Genomic DNA, 26996 nt, shown 5'->3' on the forward strand with positions numbered 1-26996 from the left:
TTTACAAAATTATTTTGCTTATCCTTTGCCTTATTACAATTAAAAAAATCATCTCATCTGGAGTAGACGTGATGATGTCAAATGTGACTTACTCTGAGAATGTGTTTCTCTGCTATCCACTCCGGCTGGACTCCTGTCCTAAAGTGCAACGTCTTACTATAGTTAAAGTGGCAATGTATGTTTTCATGGTGCTGATGATCCTCACAACAGTTTTTGGGAATCTGCTGATCATCATCTCCATCTCTCACTTCAAACATCTACAGTCTCCAACTCATCTGATCGTTCGCTCTCTGGCAGCTTGTGATTGTCTGCTGGGCTCTTTGGTCATGCCGTACAGCATGGTGCGATCTGTTGAAGGCTGCTGGTATCTGGGAGATTTTGTGTGTAAAGTACATTCTAGTTTAGACATGACCTTCTGTATCTCTTCCATACTGCATCTCAGTTTAATATCTGTTGACAGGTACTGGGCCATTTGTGATCCTTTAAGATACAAAATGAGGGTCACAAACAACACTGTAACTGTATTTACTACATTTACATGGCTGTTTTCATTTCTCTACAGCTTTTCTATTGTGTTTACAGGGATAAATGCAGTTGGAATAGAAATGCTAATATTGCAGGTTTACTGTGTGGGAAGTTGTGTTCTGTTTTTTAACAAACAGTGGGGTCTTATAGGTCCAATTCTCACATTCTTTCTTCCCGGGGCAATCATGAGCTCTCTGTATATGAGAATCTTCCATGTTGCACAAAAGCATGCAAAGGTTATGTCAGAAAGAGTGACTGTGGCGGCAGCAGGAGGGTTGAAGAGCCAGAGCTCTGTTCAAAGAGAGAGAAAAGCAGCAAAAACTCTGGCCATTGTCATGGGCGTTTTTTTGTTCTGCTGGCTGCCTTTTTTTACTGTTGCTGCTCTCGACCCTTTTTTCACACCTTTAACCCCCGCTGATGTTTTCGATGCTTTGGTTTGGTTTGCATATTTTAACTCTACCTGTAATCCTTTGATTTATGGATTTTTCTACCCTTGTTTTCAGAATGCATTTAAAATTCTTATATCGGTGGCATCAAGTATTCAAACACCTTGACTTTTAAATGAATGCTGCTCACACTTTTTTCAGGCATCACAAAGATTTTTCTGTAATTCCTTTATATCCTATAGTTCATTTTGGAAATATATTATGTTTCTTATGAACTTTCTGAATTTACTGGAAGTAATGATCTTAATATTTCTGGTGGAATATATACAGTATAATATTTGCATAGTTGTACATTTTGTGCATTATATAGAGTATGTCATGAAAACCAAGGAAATGTATAAAAAAAAATTAATTTGGACACACACAAGAACCATCCCACTTTCCTTAACATACAGATACACTGTAAGAATATGAGTAATACTAATGAATAAACAGTAAGCCTATAAGGTAAGGCTATTCATTTGCAGTCCTAGTTTTTGTTAACACATTAAAGTTGGTATGATCCACCACAGTAATTTAAAAATATACCAAATAACACAAGGTGAAAGTGAAAATGTGGCTTTTTGGGGTTAGGAATATGATAAATACACAATACTAAAATGGACTAATGCTGATGAATAGATCGAACATTATACCTGCATGCAAATCCTTCCCAGCTATCACACATAATACAGTTATTTGATTTATTGATAGGATTACATTACTTTTATTCCATTACCTACTAAATTGACAATTTAACTACGATGTTGCATGCTGGTAACTTATTTAGCTTTTTATACATAGTGAAGTGATAGGTTATACAGAACATGCCTCTGCAAGTTATGAATATAATGTTAGAATAATGACACTGACATGCTGACCTGACAAACTCTTATCTGACTGCAGATACTGAATCAGGACAACACATTTTTTTTTTTTTTAAACAAAAAAGCCTGTTGAATTGCACTACTTGAAGAAAATAGGCATTGCATTAACCATGCTTGCATTTTAATGCATTGTATTTTTAGGGCTTGCATTTTATGGGCTGAAATTCAACATGGTTGAATATTTAAGCTGTGAATACAACACACTGTGAATAAAAACATTATTAAAAATTCAATAATCCATATTCACCTTTCATATTTCACTTCCAAAATATTAAAACTGTTTAAAAATACAACCTATAATATTCAACAGGCAATTTTCGCTCCAGTTTATTTCGCTTTGCAAATTCTCTTCCACAAATTCAGTGTTTCAAATTCGACAGAAAATACTACGTTGACATCCAGGAACTGCAGGAAAAGCAGTAGATTACCGAGCATACTCTCCATCTGCTGTTAGTCGATCTCACCAGCAGGGGGTGCAAGCGCGTGTTGTTGACGAAGACCAGCAACAGTTAGAGCAAGCCATTCATTGTTCCATTCAAGCCATTCATACATCCAATGTTACATTTTTGAGGTTGACATATATTTATCTTGGTTGTTTAGTTGCCATAACTTTATATTGTGGCGATGTGCTGCATGCAGGCTATTAGGGTTTCCCTCAATACTTCAGGATTCCCCTGCTGGACATATAAAACGTTTAACGTAGCTTAATGGACTAATTACAGTGATATAAAAGACCAAACTCGCAGGCAAGCAGATGGACTCAGAATAACGCGCAAAGTTTAATGCTGAGCGTTTCCCAGTGATAGACTGGCATAAAGTTGGCTTGACGTTGGACATTCGCACATTTAGGGACCGTCTCTAAAGTGTATACGACTTTGGAATACACGTTTCTAACTTCGATAGCATTTGAATAGAACGACTTACAGTCATAAAACCAACTGTAAAGTGTTCATGAAGTGTCAGGCATAATGCGCACCCTTTGGATTTTTTATATTTATTCAAATAAATTGAAGTTTGCTATTGAAGTTAGAAACGTGTATGCCAATGTTGTATGCAACTTTAGAGACGGTCCATAAATGTGCGAATGTCCAATGTCAAGCCAATTTTACATTTAGTCATTTAGCAGACGCTTTTATCCAAAGCGATTTACAGTTAAACTAACAATAGGACAACAATATGCAAGTGCTATGACTCTTCCCAGTTTAAGCTAATGCAGTACACATAGGCATACTAGAGAGAGAGAGAGAGAGAGAGAGAGAGAGAGAGAGAGAGAATTGATCAAGTGTTGATTTTATGCCAGTATATCACGAAACGCTCAGCATGAAACTCTGCGCATTAAGTTCATATTCTGAGTCCATCTGCTTGCCTGTAGCCTATATAGTAGCCTACAGCCTACATCCCCAATAAGGTGCGAGTTTGGTCTTTCATATCACTGTATTAGTCCATTAAGCTACGTTAAGCGTTTTATCCAGACGGAAGGGGAATCTTTGAGTAGGCTATGAGGTATTGAGGGAAACCGATTATAATCCCGTTCATGGTAGAGAAAGCTGATAACATGTAGGCTAACAATGAAGTTATTGAATGAAGATGTTTATCATCTTTTCCACATACATACTGACACAGATAATCATTTTCATTTTATGAATGAATGGCTTGCTCTAACTGTTGCTGGTCTTCGTCAACAACACGTGCTTGCACCCCCTGCTGGTGAGATCGACTAACAGCAGCTGGAGAGTATGCTCGGTAATCTACTGCTTTTCCTGCAGTTCCTGGATGTCAACGTAGTATTTTCTGTCGAATTTGAAACACTGAATTTGTGGAAGCAAATTTGCAAAGCGAAATAAACTGGACCGAAAATTGCCTGTTGAATATTATAGGTTGTATTTTTAAACAGTTTTAATATTTTGGAAGTGAAATATGAAAGGTGAATATGGATTATTGAATTTTTAATAATGAAAATGTGTTTGAAATGGTTTTTAATTGAAATATTCACAGCTAAAATATTCAACCATGTTGAATTTCAGCTCATAAAAATGCAAGCCCTAAAAATAAAATGCATTAAAATGCAAGCATAGTTAATGCAATGCCTATTTTCTTCAAGTAGTGCAATTTAACAGGCTTTTTTGTTTCAAAAACATTTGACATTATTTTACTTCCATACACTCTTTACTTAAACTGCAGCTGTGTCTGAAATCACCCTCTATAGCCTTAAACATGGCACTATTTTTGGGGACAGCCATTTGCAGTGGCGTCCGAAACCATAGTTGACGTTATCGAGTGCACTCATTCAATCCCACAATGCACCACAATAACGCTCAGTGCAGAGCCATAGAGAGAAAGAGTTGCGACACTCTTTGATGTCGCCGCTATGGCTGTCACGTGGTTCATGTAAGCCCCAATAGTTCCAAAACATACGCTGGCTGTCATGTTCTTCTATGGGACAGACAGCAGCGATTGCATTATTGAACGGTAATTATAAAATAAAACACACACCCAAGTACTTTTTTCAGCTGTTATAGCATTATTGCATTTTGTTAATGTCAGTTTTGCATTTGGAGATAAGTTTTAGGCTATATTTTTGGAGGGAAAAGCTTAAGTGTTCATGTCCGCATGGGTAGTAGCACTGGCTTTAGCGGCTCTAACTTAACTTTTCCATATCATTCATCTGATGATGGACGTCTCATGATATTTATTTTAGCACAACTGGGCTGTATTAGGCTATTGATTCCCGTGATTTTGCTTATAAATTCCGATTCAGCCATTAACCTAGTCTGCCGTGGCGGTCCGTTCAGAATTCGCTTAAGCTAGCTCACTTCTTATGATGAAAGTGGCCATCCCCCGGGACCACAACGTGAAACATGATCATGTTAAGATTAAGAATATAATTTTAAGATTAAGCCATACACATATTATCAATACTATAACAGATTAAAAACGAATTTACGCTTTTATGTTTGGGTCTATAGGTAAGTGCAGAGTGAAGATTTTTCTCTATGGCTCTGGGTTAGTGTACAGAGTAGGCTAAGAGTAAGGGTATCAAGTAACTTAAGCAAATAACTAGCAAAACACTTGAAGACAAATGAAGGTTTTCAAATAAATTTTTTTTTTTTATTAAACAATGGCAGACAACAAAAATGTGTGCTTGTGTGAGTGTGTGTGAACAAGAAAAACAAAAACCAGGGGCAGGTGATCCATGAAACAGACAGGACTGGTGATGGCCATTACAATCCTAGAGGTCCAGCATTGTTCTCACAAGCCGCTTCACTCAAGACAACAAAACATAATGAAAAGTTAGTATATCCCCAAAAAATAAATTAAATAAAAGTTGCTATAAATGTGGTAGCGATTCATTACCGAACTCTTACTGTCACAGCTGACGAAGTCGCGCTAGCTAGCAGGCAGTGCTTGAAAATTGGTTGAAACAACCAACATAAAATATAAATAATTACGCTGTGCATGTACAAATGAAGACCAGTATAAGCATCGCAAAGGGCCTCTGATACAATATAGACAGTTGACAATTCAAAAGAGGTCGATATTTCAGCAACTTACCTCTGGAACAACTCGACGCGCAGCAATGTAAGTGAATGGAGTCCAACGCCCAAATGACAGTGTTTGGAAGTATTCCGATCTTCAAATCCCGGAAGTAGGCGGTTAAAAGCGCCGCCATTTTTTACAACGGAGGTCTATGGGAGTGTCGCAACTCTTTCTCTCTATGGCTCTGGCTCAGTGGCTAGAGAATACCCATAATACACTTTGAGAGTCTTGCGCTGAATGAATTCCCGCATCTGACCAGAAGATGGTGCCCGCAGCTGAATAATCCATCCATCCATTCTCCAAACCCCTGGTCAAATTTGGGGTCAGGACAACATAATATTAACATAATATCTTACAGGTATAAATTCATTTTTAATTGATTATTAAATTGTTCATTGAGGTTTATACATATTTAACGTGTTAGAGTTCAAGACAAATCTTTTCATCTTACTACTGGATCTGCCAGTTTGCTAAGTTTCTAATTATTATTAGACAGCAAGCACAGACTACGCAAAAGCGCAGCCCTTCAGACGCACTCAATTTGAAAATGAATTTGCTCACTTGTTTTCATTCTCTCCTTCAAGTGAACTATATTAGTGGAGTAACGTAGGGAATAGTGAATGAGGATATGGTATATATCTTGGTATTTTAAAATTTGTACTATTTTTACGTTTTTTATTTTAATTTTTTTTAACACATTTTACGTTTTTTCTTTATTACCACAAAAAGAGAATTTAAAACAGAAGAATCACAGAATGGTCCCATGAGGTGTGTCATATTCCATGTGTTCTGGGGTATATGTGATAGGGTTTGGTGAAAAACGGTGTAATGTATTATTAATGTAGAAAATCCTTACCTTGGCCGTTGGTGTTCGTGAGACTGTATAAGCACTGCAGTTAACTCCATCTCACCCGAAAAGACACATAAGTTGTGAGAAATCAAGATTAATAAATACGTGAGCTGGACATATTTTTCTTTATTTACTCTCCTTTTGTGGCATATATCGCCATTCAGACAAAAAATAATGATTTCTTTTGGCCACATCACCCAGCTCTAGGAATACGCCATTAGAACAACACCAGGGTGAGTAAATTAAGTCTTCATTTTTATTTTAGGGTGAACTATTCCTTTAATGTTTCTCATAAGCCGCGTTTAAGAACTTTCCCCAGGAACTAGGGACTTTGGGGTTGTACTCCGTATGATTACACCGCAGGAAACAGGGTCTAAATCATAGGTTCTCAAAGTGCGGCCCGCGGGCCAATGGCGGCCCGCAGAAACATTTCTGGCGGCCCGCGATAACATCTGATAACATCTGTAAAACCATTAAAACTGTACATTGTTTTGAAAAAATTAATCTCCGTTTAGTGGTGTTTAGCGGCATCTATAGGCATAAGCGGTAATTACAGGTGTGGTCCGACCGATCGCAAGTGACAAGCCATAGACTGTAAAAGTGACAAGCTTATTAATAGCCGCGGGCGCGAACACTTGCATTTTCCTATCAACAGTGGAAACAACTTAAAATACTCTATAATTTCTGGTCATACAGAAAATAATAATAGGCTACATTATTCGCAACTACTTTTATTTGTGTAAACTCATAATAACAATAAAACGTTGTGCTTTTGTAAAATAAAATAAAACAATCAGTAGGCCTACGCGCTTTCATGATCTCCGTGAACTGGAGCGCGAGAACTGAAACAAAATATATGTAGGCTAAAGCTTGAAATGTCCACTTTTAAACAAACTCGAATCGAAAGCTTATACCTTTATGAAAGGTGCATTTCTCTCTAAAAGTGCATCTGCTTAACAGCGTAGATGGAGATATGTTTTTAGCCGTCACTTAGAAAACAATAGTTTATTAATAAACAATTAAAATGCCTCGCACTTTTTTCAGACACATTTATTATCACTATCCTATAACTCACCTTTCTGTGGGCTGTGGCTCTTCTCATTCAGCACTGTGGGAAAAATATCAATTCCAGGTTCTAATTTGGCCTTAGAAAACCAGTTAAATCGACATGTTTTCCATATTAATTTGTGAATATTTTAAATGTTTAATAAAGAGGCAAAAAGTCATAAACAAAAATCAGAAAATTCGTCGATATTTACTTTTTGCGCAGCAGTTGGTGTAACGTATAGCCAGTTCAAATAAAAATTTTGGTGTTCAACTTTGCGTTTTAAAAAGACAACAACCGTTGTCAATTACGGGTTAAAAAAGATAGATAATAATAGCGCAAAACGCTTGCGCAAATCTGTATATGGAAACGCGACTGACAGGCAACGATAGATATGGATGATGATGATGATGATGATGATGACTTGTTTGGGAGCTTCTATTTTAAAAGTTTCTCTCTCTCTCTCTCTCTCTCTCTCTCTGTTCTGTGTCTCTCTCTCTGTCTCTCTGTCTCTCTCTCTCTCTCCCTCTCTCTCTCCCTCCCTCTCTCCCTGTCCATTTCCTGTGGTGCTTTGGTAGCTGGAATTGCCCCTGAATAAGGCGGCACTGAGACTGTTTGTTCTAAATAAGTTTGTACTTGAAATGGACTGCACACAGGACAGTTATATCCCAAATTTGTCTGTTGAGGGTAGAGAACAGACAAATTTAAATTTTGATCAGGGATTTTGATTGCAATTTTTCTCAAGATTTTCACAAGTTTTGCCAGGTTTAGCCTCAGTTATAAATTAAAATGTGTTTATTGCAATAAATGTAAACTGTAGAGATGCAACCTGGTCATTAAAATTATTTCAAATGGGATTTTCTTTTCAGTATTTTCTTTTTCTTTTTCTCCCCCGCCCCTTTGGCGGCCCTCAGTTCAATGTTGGGTTCCTAAATTGGCCCTCACCTATCAAAACTTTGAGAACCCCTGGTCTAAATAAAGTGCCAGGTAAATAAAGTCCCCTCCGAAAGTCCCTGCTCACGGGGTAGTACTTTTTCAAAGTTTAGGAACTTTCAGGGGTGGGAATTGGGCGCTGAACATGCTGATTGGTTGAGTTCATGCCGTATTTTGATTGGATGACTCCATGCAGCATTTTATTTCAACCACTATCTGTTGCGTTGCGTGCAGTAACAGTTGTCTGCTATTCGAATCAACAATAATAATACGACAGACGGACCGACGTTGAGGTTCAGGCTTTATTAAGCTTAAATTCAGAGGATGAAATCCAGTGGGAACTGTAAAGTTGTGTGCAGTCCTACGTCACCGGACTATTTGCCTAATCTTCATGGTACTTTAGATCGCAGACAGCAACAGGTCTGGGGGGGGAAAAAAAGTTCCTGGGACAAATTGTTCAGGGTAATTTCGGTGGAAAAGCGGCTATACACAACAACAGAAAGGGCAGTGCTAAATTAAAGTGAGCAACTTTTTAGCGAAATCAGTGGAACCTCTACAACACGTAGTCACACTGGCACGAAAAAAAAACTGTCCTGTCTTGTCTTATGCATTCACATTACCTGTTTATTAAGTATTAATGATTTAAAAGTGTAAATTAGTTGAAAATATCATTTATTATTTTTATGCATCTTTAGAAATATCTTTCAGGTGCTAGGGGACAACCTCAATCTCCATTACAGGACAGACAGGGGATTTTTTTTTTTTTTCTCTCTTTCATTTTAATATCCTGTGTTTATGTTGTTTTTGTAACTATGGGTTACATTGACAGATGAAGGAGGGTTCTCTCAAATCTGAGAGTATATATGAACAAGACTGAACTGCTCTGAGTCCATTTAACAAATTAGCCTATATTGTGTGGGCATGTACTGTATTTATATTCATCTTTCTTTGAATATTTGTCTTTACCGTGTAATTATTTATGAAATAATTCTGGGCTCAATTTGTTCAATTTTTGTGTGTCTTTTTACATTTACAAAACTAATATTGTGTTTTAGTCCTGCCTATCAGTCATTATCTGGGGCAGACGAGATGATTTCGAATGAAACTGACATTTACTCTGAGAATGTGCTTCTCTGCTATCCACACCTGCCGGAGTCCTGTCCGAGAGCTCATCGTCTTACTGTGGTTAAAGTGGCAATGTATGTTTTCATGGTGCTGATGATCCTCACAACAGTTTTTGGGAATCTGCTGATCATCATCTCTATCTCTCACTTCAGACATCTACAGTCTCCAACTCACATGATCGTTCAGTCGCTGGCAGCTTGTGATTGTCTGCTGGGCTCTTTGGTCATGCCGTACAGCATGGTGCGATCTGTTGAAGGCTGCTGGTATCTGGGAGATTTTGTTTGTAAAGTACATTCTAGTTTAGACATGACTTTCAGTATCTCTTCCATACTGCATCTCAGTTTAATATCTATTGACAGGTACTGGGCCATTTGTGATCCTTTAAGGTACAAAATGAGGGTCACAAACAACATTGTGACTGTGTTTATTACCTTCACATGGCTGTTTTCATTTGTGTACAGTTTTTCTGTTGTGTTTACAGGGGTAAACAACATTGGTTTGGAAGAACTCATTTTACAGATTTCTTGTTTTGGTGGCTGTGTTCTGTTTTTTAACAAAGAATGGGGCTTAATTTGTGCACTTTTTGTGTTCCTAATTCCAGGAACTATCATGAGCTCTCTGTATTTGAGCATCTTCAATGTTGTGAAGAAACATGCAAAGGTTCTGTCTGAGAAAGTGTCCGTTGCCCCGACTGTAGGCGGTAATTGCCAAAGCTCTTCACACAGAGAGAGAAAAGCAGCAAAAACTCTGGCCATTGTCATGGGTGTTTTTTACATCTGCTGGCTGCCTTTTTTTACCGCCACTGCTGTTGATCCTTTCCTCAATTTCGTGACTCCTGGTGATGTTTTTGATGCTTTGGTTTGGTTTGGATACTTTAACTCAACTTGTAACCCATTGATCTATGGTTTTTTCTATCCTCGCTTTCAAAAGGCCTTTAAGATTCTCATATCCACTTATATCTGTGGCATCAGTGAATCACACACCTTGACATTTGAATGAAAATGAAATTGTTACCTTTACCAGACATTTAATTATATATATATATTATGTATGTGTATATATATATATATATATATATATATGTATGCATGTATGTGTATATATATATGTATATATATATATATATATGTATGTGTATATATATATATATATATATATAATACATTTTGCACATGTGCAGATTTAATAATAATATTGTAATTTTCATCCATAGTTTTATCACCCACTAGTTCAAGATAAATATTTCACTTAAGTTTTTCTTGAAATCCCTAATAAGAATGTGTTTTTGGCCTGTCATAAGCCTGTTGAAGGGGCTTTCAGTCTTTTGTAATGATTTAGATGGAAGCAAATCTAAATCAAGGTCAATGACCATTACCAACCTCAACCATAGTTTCTCAAATAGATGTGTAATATAAAAGTTATTGTTTTTGTTGTTTGTGCCAACATATTTGTGTATCTTATGTGTATCTTTTCCATTGTAAGTAATAAAACATGAATTCTTGTTTATCAATTAAAGAATAAAAGGTCATGATAATAAGCTAATGACTAGTAATACTTTATATGTAACTGTAAGTATAATGGGTTGATTTGATGTGAGATGTGACAGTCAACCACTCTGGAACCTCTGGAACTTATTATTTTTATTATTTCATAATAAAACTGGCCGAATGACTTTTAACGACTTTTCACCTTTGAAAGTCACAGTCATTAAAAGTGAGAAACGATAATAAGTCTACTGGGTACTCTTCTGGACTAAACACAAACATTGCATCATAGCTAAGGTGTGTGTGTGTGTGTGTGTGTGTGTGTGTGTGTGTGTGTGTGTGTGTGTGTGTGTGTGTGTGTGTGTGTGTGTGTGTGTGTGTGTGTGTGTGTGTGTGTGTGTGTGTGTGTGTGTGTGTTCATTGAATGAGTGACATTTGTGGAAGATAAAACATCGTGTGAACAATTGCCGCAAAATGTTAATTTAGAAATATATATCTGATAATGAGTTTTCAAAGTATTCTGTGTATACCATTTGGAGAGAGGTTAAAATCAAAGAAAAGGTTCTTTACATAATGCACAAAATTTGTTATATTGTGGCTAAATATACAGTACATACTGTATAGGGGCAATTGATGTATCACAATGACAACAGTGTTGTTCAGTGAGACAACTGTATTCATACAACATAATTTTCAATTTCCTATTTTCATGACATCATTTTAACTGAGAGATTACGTTGAATGCCTACTTTTTATTTCGAGGGGAAAACCTGACCACTTTGCATTATACATTCATATAGATTATGGTCTGGGCTTGACGTTAACACCTACTAACCCTCCAAATGCGGGTGGATTTCAGCAGTGGCGTGCAGTGCAGTCAATCCACTTTGGGGGGTTGATTTAAAAAAATATATATATACATTTTCCAGTTGTAGTCTTTCAAAAAGGAATCTGAAATAATAAACTAAGTACAAGGTAATGATGTAAAAAATATAGATATTTCAATACATATCGTTACTGAAATATCTGAAACGTTTCCAATACTAATTTTTCGCAAAATAGATTCACGATACCAGCTGCGCTTTCTCACTCACTCATCTCTCCGATAGTGAACTACACACAAACCCGCCTCCCCTCACTCATTCCTTTCATTTGCTCTGTATGAATATTGTTGGTGTTACAGGGCTTGAATTTTGGCATGGGATTGCGTGTATTGAACATAATTTTACTCATTCCTTCAGATTTTGTGCTTACACCCAAAGTGCCGGCACATAAAGCCACCTCTCAGTACTAAATTAAGTTCTTTTTCTATACTTATTGAGCTTAAACAGTCAAATACACACAAAATAATGTCAAAATGCCGGTCTTGGCGAGGAAACAGTCGGTTATGCTTTAAGTGAATGTAAACAGTTGAGAAATAAAACGTGTAACATTATAATGGATCTGTGCGTCAAGTCTTAAAGTGACTGCAGCCTAATATACCTGCTACCAAATTATGAGATAATATAAAAAAATATCTACATTACAGTTTTTCCTAATGGTATCCGATGTCAAAATTGTGGCCAGTGAAAATGTTGAGTGGCTAGTAACTTTGGAAAACCACTAGCCACAGTGGCTGGTGAGCAAAAAAGTTATTGTCAAGCCCTGATTATAGTCTAAATCTTAAGTTCATATAGTTAAAATAAACCATGGTGCACCAAAACCCACAAGATTTGTTTCTTGAATGGCATGTTTCTGGTTTATGGAAGGACTTTATCCAAATAAAATATTTAATGAAATTAACTAAACTGAGAAAACATTTTCAGTCACGACTCTCGGAGTGACAAAATTTCAACCAGCATTCATTGGCATGGGGCATGAAATATACATAGGCTTGATTTTGGTGGACGAGATCTGCTACACTGCTGCTGCCGAGCAAATACTTGTATATTTGTTCAGCTTAGTCAAAAATAACAATCAAAGGAAAGGCTGCTGCAAGAAATGGTAGAACCCCCGTAGCAGATCTCTACAAGTGGCACTGGGGAGGAGGAGGGAGAACAGAAGCTTTCTTATCGCACAGCTAGGGTATGATATACTGTATATGGTTACGTGGATACTGATTAGCTGGTGCCACGGCGTTGAAAGAACCAAATGGCGTTCGGTTAGAGTTTCATGCCTGAATTATGTATTTTAACATAGTATATATTTTAAGGATTTGTTCTAGTTTTGTTGTATGTGATGCAAATGAATTTTTAGGCTTGATCAGGATTTAAAATTGGGTCTCCTGTGTTAAACGTTTTAAAACGTTTTCACCAAGTATATTTTTCTAAAGTACAATTATTTTAAAGTGTGTTAAAAGTTGTGAAAATAGGTAAAAGCATGATGCTTTTTAATATATTTAAAGATAGTAAAAAAAAATAATGTTAGTATATTTGCTATGTAATATTGAAAAATGGAATAAAGTATACTTTTTTTCACTAGGGCAACCAGGGTAATGCTATAACTTCCGGGTTGGCCTACAAAAATATGTCATTCCTGCAGCACTCTATAGCCAATTATGTAGTCAAAACTTTCATTCTACAAAATTAAAAGAGGGGAAAATTATTAAAAGCACTCAAGCATATGTCACATTGACATTTAGAAATTACAATGTGTTTTCATGTTAATATATACTAATTCAAACATATAAATGATTAAAATCCCACTGAATAGAACAGTATTTCTGAGTCATACTGTAAGCAGGCTACTTCTTTAGCTTGGACTGATGAAACTGATTTTGAGGTGAACTAAAATATTTTTTGCACTTTTTCGTTTACTCATAGGCTAAATTTGTGGTGTGCTCACTCTCCTGTGTGGGAAATGAAAAATAAAACATAGAGAAGTACAGACATGATAGATAGATATAGATAGATAGATAATTTTTGTGGCCACCTGGGGGCGCCTCGTGTACCAATTGTTATCCATTGTTATCATATTCAAATATGTTTATGAGAGTCAGGGCGTTACCTGTTTTGGAACCTGAGTAAACTGTATATATAGCTCAAACTGAGCTGCTGAATCCATAGACTATGTAGTTCCTTATGTGCATGTACTGTATATTTTCTTTGTTTTTTGGTTTCTATCTGACTGTGGTTGATTCCCCTCAGAGTTTCAACGATATCTGTGTGATTTTATTTTTTAGATTTACAAAGGAAATATTGTGTTTTGATCCTGCTTATCAGTTTATATCTTCGTAATGACCTCAAATGAAACTGACATTTACTCTGAGAATGTGCTTCTCTGCTATCCACTCCTGCCGGACTCCTGTCCGAGAGCTCACCGTCTTACTGTCCTTAAAGTGGCAATGTATATTTTCATGGTGCTGATGATCCTCACAACAGTTTTGGGGAATCTGCTGATCATCATCTCCATCTCTCACTTCAAACATCTACAGTCTCCAACTCATCTGATCGTTCGCTCTCTGGCTGCCAGTGATTGTCTGCTGGGCTCTTTGGTCATGCCGTACAGCATGGTGCGATCTGTTGAAGGCTGCTGGTATCTGGGAAATGTTGTGTGTAAAGTGCATTCTAGTTTGGACATGACTTTCAGCATTTCTTCTTTAATACATCTCAGTTTAATATCTGTTGACAGGTACTGGGCCATTTGTGATCCTTTAAGGTACAAAATGAGGGTCACAAATAACATTGTTACTCTGTTTACTACATTCACATGGCTGTTTTCATTTCTCTACAGTTTTTCTATTGTGTTTTCAGGTGTGAACAAATTTGGCTTGGAGTCATTTATCATGCAGGTTTACTGTGTGGGAAGTTGTGTTCTGTTTTTTAACAAACAGTGGGGTCTTATTTGCTCACTTCTCACATTCTTCCTCCCTGGGACGATCATGAGCTCTCTGTATATGAAAATCTTCCATGTTGCAAGAAAACATGCAAAGGTAATGTCAGAAAGAGTGACTGTGGCGGCAGCAGGAGGGTTGAAGAGCCAAAGCTCTGCACAAAGAGAAGGAAAAGCAGCGAAAACTCTGGCCATTGTCATGGGTGTTTTTTACATCTGCTGGCTGCCTTTTTTTACCGCCACTGCTGTTGATCCTTTCCTCAATTTCGTGACTCCTGGTGATGTTTTTGATGCTTTGGTTTGGTTTGGATACTTTAACTCCACCTGTAACCCATTGATCTATGGTTTTTTCTATCCACGCTTTCAGAAAGCCTTTAAGATTCTCATATCCACTTATATCTGTGGATTCAATGACTCAAACACCTTGATACCTGAATGAATATTATCATATTTACTTTTATGCATCTTTTAATGCTAGTCCATCCATTAATAAATAATGTTAACTTTGTTTATTAAATGTAAACATGTTAATGCTATTGAAAGAAATTATATCTGCATTTTCCTCTCCAGTCTAACCATCCCAAATGTTAAACAGTAATGTCTTGAATTGAATTGAATCAGGACAATACTGAAATAATTGAATGCCTTAAATTATTACATTGTTTAATTATTATTATTTATTTTTTAGCTAACTGTGATTTGTATATGTACATTTCTGAAATACATAACTTAGACAGTCACCTTTTATAACAAATCACTCTAAATTGTAATGTGGACTCATGCACTTTCTTAGAGAGAGAGAGAGAGAGAGAGAGAGAGAGAGAGAGAGAGAGATCATGATATAAATCTTAATAGTTATTTACCATTTTTTTCCATAAATATAATTAAAAAAATGTTTTTTATATCATTATTATTTGCAAAGTTTCTGATGATTGTGCCAACACTGACACTCATAAACTCAACACAAATAGTGTAATTACTAAAATATTGAAATACTTTTATTGAAAAAGCTTCCATGCAGGTTTTATGCAATTAGTAGAATAAATAACATTTGATTTGTTTGTTTTTTGTTGTTTTTTATCTGCAATATTTGATCGAAATACTTGTGTGGGAGAGATACACTGGACGAACCGAGATGGACAGGTTTATCCATGGTTATACAATATCTAACATAACAACCAAAGAGAAGATGGGGTTTAGGGTTAAATTTTGCATACATCTGCAATTGAAAATGCCTTAATACGTATAGCCTATTAAATAAAATATTTAAGATTAAGGATCAAGTAAGTCATCTAAATGTTACCAATGAGTTAACAGGTCCTTTTCTAACCAATATAGAGGGTTACCATGTGTTACAATGTGACATACCAGATTCACATGAATCAAATATTTATGCTTAAAATGATCAAACTAAAATATAAACCTCTGGAACATCTGCTTGAATTATTCATGATGTACTGTAGGCTACTTGACTGGCAGTTCTGAAGCATTTAAAATGAAATGATATCACAAGCTTCTTTTCTTAAAAGAGATTTACAAGAAATCAAATTTCACGTAGCACTCGGGCAGTGATTGCACAACAAAAAAAATTCTGTTATTTCTGTTAATAGTGAGAGACACTCCTTACAAGGATATTCCTGCTCCTTCCTGTGCGCATCACAGTCATCTCACTTTTGCAATCAATAAAATGCCATCCCAGGAAGAGGGAAATTCAGACCTACAAGATTTTTGACAAGTATTATGTGTCTCAAACTTTGGTAAAATAGCTATCATCTGCATCAAATAAAACTAGTTTTGAAATCTTCAAACTGTGCAAAATAAATCTCAAGTGCAAATAGTGCAGTTACAACCTACTATTGGCCCTGTCCCAAATGGAATGGCCATCTACTGGTTGTTGTGGTAATTTAGTGTCTTTTTTTATTTTAAAATACAAGTTTGTTTTTTACCATGCAACTGTTAGTTTTCCTATACACCGTGAAACTTAGTTTTACAAATGGGGACAACCTTTGAAGGATATTCAAAAAAATGTTTTGGTCATCACATTAAAAATAACAATTGGATAATATTTAGACTTTTGAGTTATGAAGTGTGTCACGTTCACGGATGCTGACGAGCAGAGGCGAAAAAGGTCAATTATAAGTCCTTTTATTAAAGAAAGTAAACTCCAATAGAGAAAAACATCAATAAAACAGCGTGTAGAAGACAACAATACCAGACAATGAACTGAAGAAACTGAAGAGCTTTTAATACACAGGGTGATGAACTCAATGCTGAAAATATGAGAACTAATTAATCAATAACCAGAGCAAAAAATGAAGAGCGGGACATTGGACAACAGGTAACCAAGGAAATACAAATGAAAAATTTATGAAAACGAAGACAAGCAGGCAGGCTGTGACAGAACACCCCCCGGGGAAGGCACGACCTCACCCTATAACAGTTCTGGAGAGGAGACAGAGCGATGAAGCCAATTAGTATTTTTACGTCCAAGGACGTATTCATTGTGTGTTTGTAACATATTAAGAGAGTTATGTGCATATGTGTTTTTCTCTCTTTCTCTTTTGTCTTTCCTTAATAGGATTAAGGGCTTCCACCTGTGCTCATCTACTCGTGAGCGCTGTTTGCGCACTGATTGGTGCATGCCCGCAGAAATCCAAAATAAAGCAGCAGAGTGAGAGCAGAGGAGAGAGAGACATCGCGGCGTTTGGGGTTGTTCGGCTCTCCAAGTCCAGACGAGCGGGTTGCGCTCTAGGGGGTATGTTCACAATGTGTGTGAGAACGTGCCTTTTGTAGCTTTTGTTATTTATGATCAGTTAAGATTGTATGGGTAACGTAGGGTGGAGGATACCCATTACTTTTCTCCTGTTTATGGATTAGTTAGGGAGTGAGGGAAGTTATGTTTTTTCTTTTCTTTTTTTTTCCTGTTTGGTTTAGGTAAGTTAATGTTACCCTTTTTTTTTAGGTAGAGGTATTTATTGTTTTCTTTTGAATTGGGCCCTCCTCCCGAGGTAATACTTTTGTTTGGATTTATTTGGAATATGTTTCTTTATATTATTATTTGATCACTCCTGCTGAGGTCAAACAAATAAAAGGCAGACACGCCAATTGAAATTGAAACTTTGTTTGGTTTATTCTGTGAGTCTGGAACTGGAGAGCTGGAGAACCTCAAGGTCTCTCCATTGTTTTGTTCGTCGTTCCCTTTTAACCCCTAGATTGAGGGGAAGACGTAACAATTGGGGGCTCGTCCGTACGACGGTTAGTTGAGAATTTTTTTCAAGTGAAGGAAACGGTGGTAAGTTGAAATTTACTCTCTTCTCTCTTTTGTTGTTTGATGTCTTCGTAATAGGGGAGGGGAAAGAGACCCCTTGTGATAGGAGAAATGGAATTCGATTTGACAGCTTTCACTCTTTCTCCTACCACAGAAGTTTTTGAACGATGCAGAAAAAAAGATCTATTGTCAATCGCAGATTTTTTTAGTATTCGTGTGACAAGAGAGGCTACTAAACAAGTTATAAAAAAATTGTATGACAGGCTAGTAGAGGATGGTATTTTGGCAGAGGTTTCAGATGAGGAGAAATATCAGGATGTAGCACCTATCTTTCTTTCAGACACTGAGCGAGTGCGATATGATCCCAGGTTGGAGATTAGACTTCGAGAATTAGATTTAGAAATAAAAAAACAAGAATGTGAGTCTCAAATCATTAGACTGCGGGTTATAGAGGCGGAGAAGGAGCGTGAATTTCAACTGCGTAAATTAGATCTAGAAGCGTTAAAAAAGCCGGTGCCCGTACCTCGTTCTCGACCACCCTCTATAGTTTCCCCAGTTTCGCCAGTTAGCCCTGGTCATGCGTCTACTGTTTCCGCATTTGACATCAGTAAATATGTTAAACTCGTGCCTCCTTTTAGAGAAGCTGAAGTGGATGCTTATTTCGTAGCCTTTGAGCGAATAGCTGGTAAGCTCAATTGGCCGAAAGACATGTGGGCGTTGTTACTTCAATGTAGTCTCGTGGGTAAGGCACAAGAAGTTATTTCAGCATTAAGTCTGGAGGATTCGCTTGATTATGATGTGGTAAAGTCGACAGTGCTCCGTGTATACGAGTTGGTTCCCGAGGCGTATCGCCAGAGGTTTCGATCTCATGCGAAGACATCCAGGCAAACGTATGTTGAGTTTGGGAGAGAGAAGAGAGCGTTGTTTGAAAGATGGTGCCTGTCTAGTAAAACTGACACTTTTGAGCAACTTTGCGAATTGGTTTTGCTAGAGGATTTTAAAAAGAGTATTCCAGAAAAAGTTGTGCAGTACTTAAATGAGCAAAAGATAACCACGCTTGCTGAGGCCGCTGTATCCGCTGATGAATTTGTGCTCACGCATCGTAAGTTTTTCTTGCCAGAGTTACCAACTCCAAATTTTTCTTCATCCGCCGATAAGTTTGTAAGGGAAGAGTCCCCTTCTCAAAGTTTTTCTCGTTCGCGGAAAAACGATGTTCGTCCAAAAATGACTGGTCGAAATTCGGCACGTCAGGGAGACAGGCGGGCTTGTTTTTACTGCCTGGATCCTGGACATTTAATCTCGGAGTGTAGGGAATGGAATAAAAAGAATGTGAAAACAAAAAGTGTTGCGCTCACGCAGACGCTGCCAGGGTTGCGAGAGGCTGAAATGTCTGGTTATGAACCATTTATTCTGAATGGGCAGGTGTCAATCTCTGATCTTCAGTTTACGCCGGTGTCAATCTTGCGAGATACGGGTTCTTGTCAGTCATTTATACTGGAGAGTGTTTTGCCTTTCTCTGAGAAGACGTATACCGGTACGGATGTGTTAGTACGAGGTATAGAAATGGGTTGTGTACAGGTGCCTTTACATGAAGTGGACTTAAAATCAGACTCTAGCATTGTTAAGTTAGGTGTTCGTAAGCAGTTGCCTGTAGCCGGAGTACATATTATTCTGGGAAATGACCTTGCAGGAGGCAAAGTTTTTTCTAGCCCGGTAGTGATGCATAAACCCATGCTTAAGGAGCAGCCTGACTTAGGTGTTCAGTTCCCTTCTGTATTTTCAGCATGTGCCGTGACACGGGCTCAAGCTCAAAAGTTTTCAGATGTTGTTCATCTCTCTGATCTGTTTTTGAACACCGAATCCAAGACTGAAGAGGCGGAGTCATGTGAAGCAAGCAAGGTGACAGATACTTCACTGATTCTTGCAGCTCCTTTTAATGTTGGAAAGGAGAAATTGTCAGTTGAGCAAAAATCTGATGCTTCCTTAGCCGAATGTGTTAAAGCAGCGGTCAACGTGGAAGACAGAGCGGATGCTAAAATAGGTTACTTTTGGGAGAATAATGTGTTAATGCGAAAATGGAAACCGCTTTATGACGAAGAAGGTTTGCAGGAGACGTTTCAAATTGTCTTGCCTGTTAGTTATCGCGTTCCAGTTTTGAAGTTGGCACATGAAAATCCCATGGCAGGTCATTTGGGAGTGACAAAAACTGTTCGCCGTGTTTCTCAATACTACTTCTGGCCTGGTCTTCGATCATCCGTTGTTAACTTCTGTCGCTCTTGTGATGTGTGTCAGCGCGTTGGAAAACCTAATCAGAAAGTGCCTGTTGCTCCTCTGTGTCCTATACCGGTTATAGAAGAACCATTTGAACGACTTATAGTTGATTGTTGATTGTGTGGGTCCGCAGCCCAAGTCCAAATCAGGGCACCAGTATGTCCTAACGATCATGTGTGCAGCCACTAGATTCCCTGAAGCCATTCCCTTGCGTTCGTTAAAAGCCCAGGCAGTAGTAAAGTAGTAACGTTTTTTACCACGTTTGGTCTACCGCGAGTAATACAGAGTGATCAAGGAACTAATTTCACTTCTAAAACTTTTGCTCAAGTTTTGAAGGAATTGGGAATTGAGCACAGAGTATCTAGTCCTTATCACCCTGAGTCACAAGGAGCCTTAGAAAGGTTCCATCAAACTCTTAAAACTATGATCCGTGCATATTGTTTGCAGTCGGGAAAGGACTGGGTGGAGGGTTTGCCTTTTCTGTTATTCGTGGATAGAGAAGCAGTCCAAGAGTCCTTGGGATTCAGCCCCGCCGAACTAGTGTTCGGACACACCGTAAGGGGTCCACTAAAATTGCTGTATGAACATTTGTTAACGAGAACACCTTCCTCTGTGTCTCTCTTGGATTATGTGAGTTCTTTTAGAGAGAGACTTCATAAAGCGTGCGATGTAGCCAAGGCTCATCTATCTGTTGTTCAGTCGAAAATGAAATGGCAGTTTGACAAAAAGAGTGTTAAGAGGAATTTGCAGATTGGCGACTCTGTCCTTGTGCTTTTGCCAGTGCCTGGTGCTGCTTTGCAAGCAAAGTTTTCAGGACCATATGTCATAGAGCAAAAACTCAGTGAGACTGATTACGTTATTCAAACTCCTGAGTGGATGGTGGAAGGGCCCATGGAGGAGTGGATGGTGGAAGGGCCCATGGAGGAGTGAATGGTGGAAGGGCCCATGGAGGAGTGGATGGTGGAAGGGCTCATGGAGGAGTGGATGGTGGAAGGGCCCATGGAGGAGTGGATGGTGGAAGGGCCCATGGAGGAGTGGATGGTGGAAGGGCCCATGGAGGAGTGGATGGTGGAAGGGCCCATGGAGGAGTGGATGGTGGAAGGGCCCATGGAGGAGTGGATGGTGGAAGGGCCCATGGAGGAGTGGATGGTGGAAGGGCCCATGGAGGAGTGGATGGTGGAAGGGCCCATGGAGGAGTGGATGGTGGAAGGGCCCATGGAGGAGTGGATGGTGGAAGGGCCCATGGAGGAGCAGATGGCTGACGAGAGTCTACTGTTTGAGCCCTTTCTAGATTTACCTATTTCTAACCTATTTCTAACCTATTTGAACCTATTTCTGGGGCTGTATCTAATCTTGAGTTGAAGCTGCTTCCTTTATCTCCTCTACTGCAGACAGCAAGTCAAATACGCTTGACCTTAATAGCTTAAAGATTATATGGGCAAACAAACTCGTGAAACTACACTTTTTTTTGTGTGTTTTTGGTTAAATGTTTGAAATAAGGTCTGTGGTGAAGACAAGTTCAGTATATTTTCATGTTTTATTTTATGATATTAAATACATCAGTCATACTCTCTTGTGTGTTTTTTTTTTTTAAAGGTTTTACTTGTCTTGTAAAAGGAGGTTGATGACAAGTGGCTAAATGGGACTTCAGAGGTTGTCGGGGACATTAAACGTCATAAGCCGAACAGAAAAAACTCATCTACTCACAACTCATTGTGGTTATAATTGTGCCTTTGCAAACTATTGTAACTCTAACTTTCAGGGAAAATATTTTTAAACAAAGACTAAAAGAGTTGTCAGAGGCTTAGTGATGGTGACGTTGAAGTCATGTGACCATGGTGTAGTTTGTTTTGGCTTCTGCTGATTGTATTTAGGCTTCAAAATACATAAAAGTTGTGTTCATTTGTTAAGATTATCACAATGAACAAAACATGTTTCACAGGTCAGCCAGGCTCTCCACCCAGCCAATCACAACGGTCACTCTCACCTGTATACTAATCACACACACCTGCACTGCATCTATAGCTCTGCTACTTAAGCACACATCTCACACCAGTTCACCATCTGGTCTGGTTCATAGACATTTGTTTGGACTACCTACCTAACTCCTGCGATTTATCTCCACCGTTATACTCCAGTGATTTTTCTCCTACGTCATTCCTCTCCGAGTTTCTCCAGCATCTCATCACTCCATGTTTCCTAGTCGCGTGCGTGTGCGTGCGTGTGCGTGCGTGCGTAGCAGCGAGGTGTGTGCGTGCGTGTACCAGCAAGGTGTGTGCGTGCGTGTACCAGCGAGGTGTGTGCTTCCATCTGCCATCCTGCATCTGTCATCCATGATCTCCTGCACCTGTAAGACAAAAGACTTCCCATTATCATCCATCTCAAGTCAATGATATTTCTCATTGTCCTATTCACTCACCTGTTTCCCACCATTGCACAAATACTTGTCATTGTATTTCACTGTTTCCGAGTCTGTATTCCGTAACAGAAGACCGGACCTTAATAGTTGACAGGACCATGGGCGCACCCTATCCGTTTCAGAAGATGTCCTTTCATCCTCACCGCCATTTCCGCAAACACCACCACGACTCCTTCACTGGCGGTAGTTGTCACCCCCATGGCCCAACCAGCGCCCTGCCCTGGCTTGGTGGAGGATTGCAACGGGTTCCTTCTCCATTGTTCGTTGGCCCTAGAGATGCAGCTGCATCTGTACACCACCGATCGAGCCAAGATTGCCTTCATCCTGTCTCTTCTGTCGTGGTGAGCGCTCCAATGGGCAGAAACAATCTGGAACCAGGCTGGTCCTGCAACACAGTCTCTAAATACTTTCATTAATCACTTTCGTGAAGTGTTTGGCAAATCTCCTGGTGATACCTCTGTCAGTGACCAACTGCATCATCTTCGCCAAGGTAACATGCCCATAAATGACGATGTACTTCGTTTCAGAAACCTTGCTGCAGCTAGTGGCTGGAATAAGCGATCGTTCCTCACGACTTTCAGGCAGGGACTCGAACCCAGTTTCTGAATGCATCTCGCTGCATACGATGATTCCATCAGCCTTGAACAATTCATTCAGCTCTCCATCCGCACAGCCAATCATATGCAGTCGTGTATGGAGGACCACCAGGGCCAGCAATCCTCCTATTTCCTTCACCAGAGTCAGTGTATGAGCCAATGCAGGTGGATACAATGCGTCTGACACATTGTCACACACTGTGTCTGTACTGCTGAGCTGGAGGGCATGTAATTGCAGTCTGCCCCATCCATCCTCCACGACCAATGGTGAGTTGTTTCCGCACCTACTGTCCATTTTAAACCACTCGCTACAATTGTAACACTTTTACTGCTCGTGACGTGTATTTCTGTTCACGCCCTCCTCGACTCTGGGTCACCTGAGAACTTCATCTCTGGTAGCCTCTGCCGCCAGCTCCGCCTCCCAAAAGGTCCACTCCGTCTTCCTACAAGGTCCAGTTGGTGACAGAAAGACCATTAAGCAAGAACTGTGTGCGTCACAGTGTCGGACTCCTTCAACTTAGCATTGGCCAACTCCATTCTGAACCCATCTGTAATGCAATAGACCTTTGGCTGGGTCACCTTGAGTCTACTGCGGACGTGTTACAGTCCAAAAAAATTAATAAAAATGATGGCTCAACCCGTAGCACTCTTCAGAGTAAGGTGGTATTTATTTACAAGTGCCCGAAAGTCCAATAATCCAGCAGTAAATGTGTACAGTCCCGTAAAACAAAGTAACAAAACAACAATAATAAAACAAAATCAAAGATTTTTAGTATCTCACAAGTATCCACAATATACGATATAGTTATAGCTCATGACTCCGCAGTAGCACGTTGGCTCGACTTGGTAAACAAATCCTGTTCTGGAGTCTGGCTGCTGCTTTCAAAGGCCAGACTCCACCCCTTTTTTCGGGCACCACCATTAATAGGTAAGTGTCAAAAGGTGATATCTTCCACATTCAGATTGACAAACTCCCACCTTTTTAACAAAACAAACTTTATACAAAATAATTTCAATAAATATAAGGGTCTGGGATGCAGCCTAGCATCAGCTTCAGCTGGCAGTGCGACATCAGAAGACCCAAGCCGATGTTCGAGGGTGATGTGAACTTCTGGGTTGGCCTGCAAAAATGCTTCATCACTGCAGCACTCTATAGCCGAAGAAAATTATGTAGTCAAAACTTACATTCTACTAAATTAAAAGGGGAAATTATTAAAAGCATATATCATATTGACATTTAGAAATGACGTGTTATATACAAATTCTCATTCCAGTTTATACACGTAAATAATCCAAATCCCATTGAATAGTACAGTATTTCCGTATTTACTGATGAAACTGATTTTGAGATAAACTAAGATGATATCTGGTCTTTTATATCGCTCACCTCAGTTTTTGCCCTTTTTCATTTGCTCATGGGCTAAATTTGTGGTGTGCTCACTCCTAGGTGGGAATTAAAAAATAAAACAGAATGAGAGATAAATAGATAGATTGTAATTTTTGTGGCCACCTGGGGGCGCCTTATGTACCTCGATAAGTTACAGCACCATTGTTATCATATTCAAATATGTTTATGAGAGTCGGGGCGTTACCTGTTTTGGAACCTGAGTAAACTGTATATATAGCTCAAACTGAGCTGCTGCATAGACTATGTAGTTCCTTATGTGCATGTACTGTATATTTTCTTTGTTTTTTGGTTTCTATCTGACTGTGGTTGATTCCCTTCAGAGTTTCTACGATATCTGTGTGATTAAATTTTTTACTTTTACAAAGGAAATATTGTTTTTTGATCCTGCTTATCAGTTTATATCTTCGTAATGACCTCAAATGAAACTGACATTTACTCTGAGAATGTGCTTCTCTGCTATCCACTCCTGCCGGACTCCTGTTCGAGAGCTCACCGTCTTACTGTGGTTAAAGGGGCATTGTATGTTTTCATGGTGCTGATGATCCTCATAACAGTTTTTGGGAATCTGCTGATCATCATCTCCATCTCTCACTTCAAACATCTACAGTCTCCAACTCACATGATCGTTTGGTGTCTGGCTGCCAGTGATTGTCTGCTGGGCTCTTTGGTCATGCCGTACAGCATGGTGCGATCTGTTGAAGGCTGCTGGTATCTGGGAGATTTTGTGTGTAAAGTGCATTCTAGTTTGGACATGACTTTCAGCATTTCTTCTAAATTACATCTCAGTTTAATATCTGTTGACAGGTACTGGGCCGTTTGTGATCCTTTAAGGTACAAAATAAGGGTCACAAACAACATTGTGACTGTATTTACTACCTTTGCGTGGCTGTTTTCATTTCTCTACAGCTTTTCTATTGTGTTTTCAGGTGTGAACACAACTGGCTTAGAGTCATTTATCATGCAGGTTTACTGTGTGGGAAGTTGTGTTCTGTTTTTTAACAAAGAGTGGGGTCTTATATGTCCAATTCTCACATTCTTCCTTCCTGTGACAATCATGAGCTCTCTGTATATGAAAATCTTCCATGTTGCAAGAAAACATGCAAAGGTAATGTCAGAAAGAGTGACTGTGGCGGCAGCAGGAGGGTTGAAGAGCCAAAGCTCTGCACAAAGAGAAGGAAAAGCAGCGAAAACTCTGGCCATTGTCATGGGTGTTTTTTGCATCTGCTGGCTGCCTTTTTTTACCGCCACTGCTGTTGATCCTTTCCTCAATTTCATGACTCCTGTTGATGTTTTTGATGCTTTGGTTTGGTTTGGATACTTTAACTCCACTTGTAACCCATTGATCTATGGTTTTTTCTATCCACGCTTTCAGAAAGCCTTTAAGATTCTCATATCCACTTATATCTGTGACTTCAATAGCTCAAATACCTTGATACTTGAATGAATATTATCATATTGACTTTTATACATCTTTTAATGCTAGTCCATCCATGAATAAATAATTGTAACTTGGTTTATTAATTGTAAAAATGTTAATGCTATTGTAAGAAATTATTTGATATGGCATGCATTTTCCTCTCCAGTCTAACCATCTCAAATATTAGACAGTATTGTCTTAAATTAAACAGGACGAGACTGAAATATCGAAAAAGTGAAGTGTGCTATTTTGATTCGGATACAAAAACTAAAGTATGATTGGACAGACTACCCTTACGTAACAAAAATATATGGGAATATACTGCAAAATATAATGCGATGTATTACATAATACATTTCCATATATGGGAAACTACTGCTTATATTTTTCAATACTGCAATACATGCATTGACTATGTATGGCTATATATTGATACATATAAAATATTTAGAAATAAAGACAAAAATAGCATTACATGTAATATTCATAAAGTTCTATCCTTTGTTGTGTACATATATTACACATACATGTTCCCATTTAAATGTGAATGTATGTACACACACATTCACGGAATGAGTTACAATCAGTTGTTACAACAGATTTCTAGTTCCCAGCATGCTTTGCTTCTGACTGTTAAAGGAGAGTAAATGTTCAAATTAAGTGTTATTTCACGTGTTTTGCTCAATACTAATATAGGGGGAGATCTGTTAGTGATTTAAGTTGTATTATTTTGGAATTTAAAAGGTTTTCTGGTATGTGTGAGTTTTTGAGGTTACCATTATGCAGAAGAGTAGAGCCTGTGGTTAGGTTGACGATTGGCTAAATATTAACACAATGTTCAATCTGGAATCATTTTGTATAATAATATAAAAAAAAAACACTTGCTTAGTATTGTATATTTTTTACAGTTGAGTACTTCCATTTTCTTTATGTTTACAAGAATTTGTGCATTCAGAGAAATTCATAATTTTAAAATGTGCCTGTCCCTGTTCACTT

General features: G+C 38.4%; 3 protein-coding genes and 1 pseudogene across 4 annotated transcripts; all 4 read left to right on the top strand.

Annotated features, from left to right (window-relative positions):
- The first annotated feature begins 71 nt into the window (after positions 1-71).
- On the top strand, positions 72-1090 carry LOC309482341 (trace amine-associated receptor 4-like; annotated as a pseudogene). The gene has a single exon. The product of its transcript is annotated as a trace amine-associated receptor 4-like (transcript).
- An 8201-nt stretch (positions 1091-9291) lies between these two features.
- On the top strand, positions 9292-10326 carry LOC309483001 (trace amine-associated receptor 4-like; the record flags this gene model as incomplete). Its single annotated transcript, XM_082148637.1, has 1 exon — positions 9292-10326. One exon carries the CDS (start codon positions 9292-9294, stop codon positions 10324-10326), a length of 1035 nt encoding a protein of 344 aa, XP_082004763.1.
- A 3699-nt stretch (positions 10327-14025) lies between these two features.
- Positions 14026-15060, top strand: LOC309482803 (trace amine-associated receptor 4-like; the record flags this gene model as incomplete). Its single annotated transcript, XM_082148347.1, has 1 exon — positions 14026-15060. The coding sequence occupies one exon, from the start codon at positions 14026-14028 to the stop codon at positions 15058-15060; it is 1035 nt and encodes a 344-aa protein (XP_082004473.1).
- A 9932-nt stretch (positions 15061-24992) lies between these two features.
- Positions 24993-26027, top strand: LOC309482342 (trace amine-associated receptor 4-like; the record flags this gene model as incomplete). Its single annotated transcript, XM_082147688.1, has 1 exon — positions 24993-26027. One exon carries the CDS (start codon positions 24993-24995, stop codon positions 26025-26027), a length of 1035 nt encoding a protein of 344 aa, XP_082003814.1.
- Between the last annotated feature and the right edge of the window lie 969 nt (positions 26028-26996).

The sequence above is a fragment of the Leuciscus leuciscus genome (genome assembly GCF_965113295.1).
Source record: "Leuciscus leuciscus genome assembly, chromosome: 19".
Classification (NCBI taxonomy): domain Eukaryota; kingdom Metazoa; phylum Chordata; class Actinopteri; order Cypriniformes; family Leuciscidae; genus Leuciscus; species Leuciscus leuciscus.